This window comes from Gadus morhua, chromosome 5 (assembly GCF_902167405.1).
Source record: "Gadus morhua chromosome 5, gadMor3.0, whole genome shotgun sequence".
NCBI lineage: Eukaryota > Metazoa > Chordata > Actinopteri > Gadiformes > Gadidae > Gadus > Gadus morhua.
In genome coordinates, this window is record NC_044052.1 from 18318892 (window position 1) to 18323673 (window position 4782).

General features: G+C 42.7%; 1 gene segment (V, D, J or C); it reads left to right on the plus strand.

Annotated features, from left to right (window-relative positions):
* The first annotated feature begins 2815 nt into the window (after nucleotides 1-2815).
* LOC115544095 (T cell receptor alpha variable 35-like) lies at nucleotides 2816-3699 on the plus strand. The segment is given in 2 exon segments: nucleotides 2816-2933; nucleotides 3226-3699. Coding segments are annotated over 2 exon segments (423 nt in total).
* Nucleotides 3700-4782: the final 1083 nt, after the last annotated feature.

Consider the following 4782-nt stretch of genomic DNA (forward strand, 5'->3'; position numbering starts at 1 on the left):
TAGGGCTACTTTCCTTAACTTTGGATGACCCTTCTTCATTATTGTACATTCTACAATGTTACGGTTTATAATTTTCTTCCAAAACTAAAACCGATCTTTGCAGGGTTAGCAATCTCATTTAATATTACTGACTGGTTCCAGAATCCAGGTAAAAATGTAAGGTTGTCTGTGAAGTCTAGCTTCTTCAGTGTGAGGGATAACTTCATGGATCTTCTCGTTTAGCAGCGTCTCCACAGCACCAGGTGGACCAGACCCCATCAGACGTGCTGGAAGAGCAGAACAGCAGCAGAGTAAACCTGTCCTGCGAGCATCAAATCCCAAGCTACGACACCATCCTCTGGTACCGGCGCTCGCAAGGAAGCCACCAGCTGGATCTTATCGCATCAGTGTATTCCTCTCTCCTGACTGTCGAGGCTTCCTTTAAAGGCCACTTCACAGTTGACGGGAATGGAATGAAGTGGTCTAGACTGGAGCTGCTGAAGCCGAGGAGCCCGGAGGACACAGGAGTGTATTACTGTGCAGCCAGAATGCACTGTGATGAAGAACCAACGTACGCTGGTACAAAAACCCTCAGAGTAACCACAAGAGAGGGAAAACCCCAGTTTCCCTTTTCGACCAATCGTGCAGTGTACTTCTTCACAGTGAAATGGTTACACTGTCTGCTCAACCCCCCAACCATGATTGTTCCTCTACTGCTAACCAAAAGAACAGCTCACAAAACACGATAAGACGGAGCCAATAAAAACATACCATGCATTAGGGGGTGTTCACCCTACAGGTCTCTCAATCATCAGTGCTGTACGGGTCGACAGTTGGATGGCATAACCTCCTCTCTTCAAAACATTAACACAAAATGGCTCCTCCCACATGGGGGTTTCGGTATGGTTGTGAGATGGAAATAGGAGCCACTTCCATCAGAATGATGCATAGGTTATGTACTCAATATGGTTGTGTTTAAAGGACGACCGTCACAAGCTAGCTAGCGTGGACTTATCACAACCAGTCATATTGACCATCACCTACCTTGCGCTACTGATTACATCAAACAATGTATCAGATACTGTCCTTACATTTTTTCTGACTTTTCTTTATTGTTGTACATAATACGATTACGTCGGAATTTTGTCCCAAAGTTGAAACCGATCTTCCTTGAATTAACAATCACATTTCAACATTACTTTCCAAGTCACAATTACCCTAGTTGTAAAAGTGTATTTTTGGTAATCTGATATTTGGTTATTGATTTTTTCTGAAGGTGCATCTCTTAGCGACCAGGTTCACCAGACTCCACCTGAGATGGTTGTGGCCATCGAGTCAGGACCAACGGTCACGCTGGAATGCTCTCACAGCATTAAAGGGGACCTACTATGCATTTTCGACTTTTATGACCTATAAACATTGTTATAATGATTGATTGTCATGTTTAACCATACACAAAAAACAATGTCGATTTTCGGGAAACTCTTCCTCTCATCTGGGCGCTTCCAGCATTCTCTGTCAACGCTCGGTTTCGTCCTTCTCAGCCCCCTCGCACCAACCCAACTCTGTTGTGATTGGTTACCTTCCTTGAAGCGGAAATGTGAACAACTGAATCGCAAATGTTCTCCTGAGTATTTAGCGCTCTGCACAGCCACCCCAGACTGTCAGCAGGGAATACGTCGAAATGCATGTATGTCATTATTTGACACTTTAGTATGGTTAAACATGACTATCAATCATTATAACAACGTTTATAGGTCATAAAAGTCGAAAAAGCATAATAGGTCCCCTTTAAGGACTACGGCCAAATCCACTGGTACAAACAGCAATGCAACAATAAACAGCTGGTGTTCCTAGGGTATATATCCAGTACTACTGCATTTCCCGAAGCTGGGGAGATAATGAGTGGGAGTGCTGATCAAGACCAAACCGTAGAGTTAAGGATACTAAACATCAGCATGGAGATCAGCGCTTTATATTTCTGTGCTGCTAGATTCCACAATTCAGCGTATTAGGGGTTCACCGTACAAGAATTCCTCATCTAATAATTAATCTGATTAACCTCCCTGCACCTGCAGCAACTGCTTTGGCATCAGTTGGATTTATTGCTTTCATTTACAGCCAATAACACAACCTTTGGTTCACTATGGGAAATGCTTCAGTCTGGAGCCAAGTGACTGGCGTGGTTATTTGAGGCGTGGTTTACGATTGCCCTAAGCCAGTTATGGGGCGCTATGAATGTCGTCTATCATATGAGTCTGTCCGTAGCTCATAGCCAATCGTATCAATTATACCAGATGACGTACGTAGAGCAACAGAAATTCGATGAGGAAGAAGAAGATGTAACATATAACATAACATATATATTTATAAATATTTTATGACAGTTCTGTTCTCAATCTAGTTATCAGTGGGGGCAATACATACCGTACATGCTATTTTAATTGGCTTTTTCAGGAGGTATAAACCATAATGAGTAAAGAATACATTTCATCTGTGACCAGCAAATTTTCTTAAATTAATTCTGCCTTCAACCCAAACCAATAAAATATCAGGATATACAATATTGAAAAGGTAAGAACAAAAGTAGCCTAAATAGGAAAGAATTCTGTAAAAGCCCAAATCCTTTTATCTTTATCCCACCCAACAGTTCTTGTCGCCATGACAACAAACAGGGTATATATTTGATCAGATAGGATTTCAGGCTAAATGCAGCTGCTAGTGTACTTTTGGAAGCTTGGTAATTTTATCCGATAGGTGGAGGCAAAACACTATTCAGAGAATCAAAATCGACTGCCTCCCCCCTTCCAGACAGACTACACCAACACCACCCGATAAAAAAAATCCATATTTTGTTGATATCTCAGATCAATCTCAAGCCTCCATCTTCCAGTCAGAAATGATTGTTAGCCATATTCTGCATGAGATAGGAATTATCTTCATTCTCTGTCTGTGTAAGTTGCTATGTTTTGTATTTTTATAACCAGAAAAAACATAATTTCAAGTCAAACTATCAACGGATGCAGTACTATGCCTTTGTTCAATGTACACGTACTGTATCTTGTTGTTGTAATCCTTGTTTTATTATTCCTTCAGCTAACTACACTCCCTCAGGGGTTAGCGTTTCATTGATCACAGCCTCATCTTAAAGTCCCTTTGGATGAAAGCGTAGGCTAAAACGACTCAATGTACTGCAAATGTGACTTCTCTAACTTATGCTCCTCGTTCTCCTCATTCCATCCACAGTCGAGGTCAAAGGCATCGAGTTTCAGGAGTCCGGTCCCAAGATAGTACCGGACGAGAAGGCAGAGGTCGTGATCACCTGTAGCCATAACGACAGCTCTAGGCCTCTGATGCTGTGGTACCAGCAGAAACAGGGCTCAGGTCCCTTGGTCTTACTGGGTTATAACTATGGAGCCACTACATCCAACTATGAGGACGGCATTAAAGAGCAGTTTGAGATCAAAATGGACGACAGTCAGAGCGGATCCCTGGCAGTTCGGGAGGCAAATGTGACACACACGGCGGTGTACTTCTGCGCTGCTGGTGAGCACAGTGATGTGGTTTTGAACCGTGTGCGCACTAAAACGCTCCTCTGTCTATCGAGTCGATGATGAACAGTACTAGGCAGGAGAGGGTGTGTCTTATTCTTCATGAAACAGACTTGATCTGAAGGATGGTCTGTATGTCTTTCTGAAAACAACATGAGGACAGGATGTCTTTTGCAATCGTTGGGATTCTCCTGACTTTGCTTCGACTTCTGGGTAAAATCTCTCTCATAAGTCTGCTTCCAATTAAAGCTATTTACTAATGTCAAATTTCAATCATTACAGTCTATGGTTTTGTCTTTGACTTTAAATGATCTTCTGTCTCTCTGCTTTTCTGTCCATGGGTGTGTTAAGACTGTGTGATATTTCAGCAATCCGATCCCATAATACTTCAGGAAAACACCCAGGCGGAGATTAAATGTCAACACGATGACGACAGTCTCAAGGTCATGTTATGGTACCAGCGAAGACCACAGAACAACACTTTGAGTCTAATAGGCTACAGCTACTATCCCAGCGACCCCAACTACGAAGAGGTGTTCAAAGATCAATTTGAGATGACGATGGAGAGCGAACTGAAAGGAGCGCTGGTACGTCCAAAGGCAGAGGCAAACGACTCTGGGGAGTATTTCTGCGCTGCCAGTACACAGTGATGTGGTTTGATGTGAGTCGCTCACTCAAAACCGATCTGTCCTTTCATCAAAGCTCAAACACAAGCAGCTAACGCTAGTCCCTCGTGTCAAATCCAGACTGTACGATTCCTCATACGTTTTGTTCACTGTATCGATTCTCCATCGGACACTTCTGTCTTTTTAAAGCTACAAATATGGCTTTGAATACTGTGTGTCAGCCATGCACTGCATGAGATATGAATTATCTTTATTCTATGTCAGTGTAAGTTGCTATGTTTCGTATTTTTATAACCAGAAAATACAGTTTCAAGTCAAGCTATTAACGGATGCAGTACCAGGCCTTTGTTCAATGTACACGTACTGTATCTTGTTGTTGTAATCCTTGCTTTATTATTCCTTCAGCTATCTACACTCCCTCAAGGGTTAGCGTTTCATTGATCACAGCCTCATTATAAAGTCGCTCAATGTACTGCAAATGTGACTTCTCTAACTTATGCTCCTCGTTCTCCTCATTCCATCCACAGTCGAGGTCAAAGGCATCGAGTTTCAGGAGTCCGGTCCCAAGATAGTACCGGACGAGAAGGCAGAGGTCGTGATCACCTGTAGCCATAACGACAGCTCTC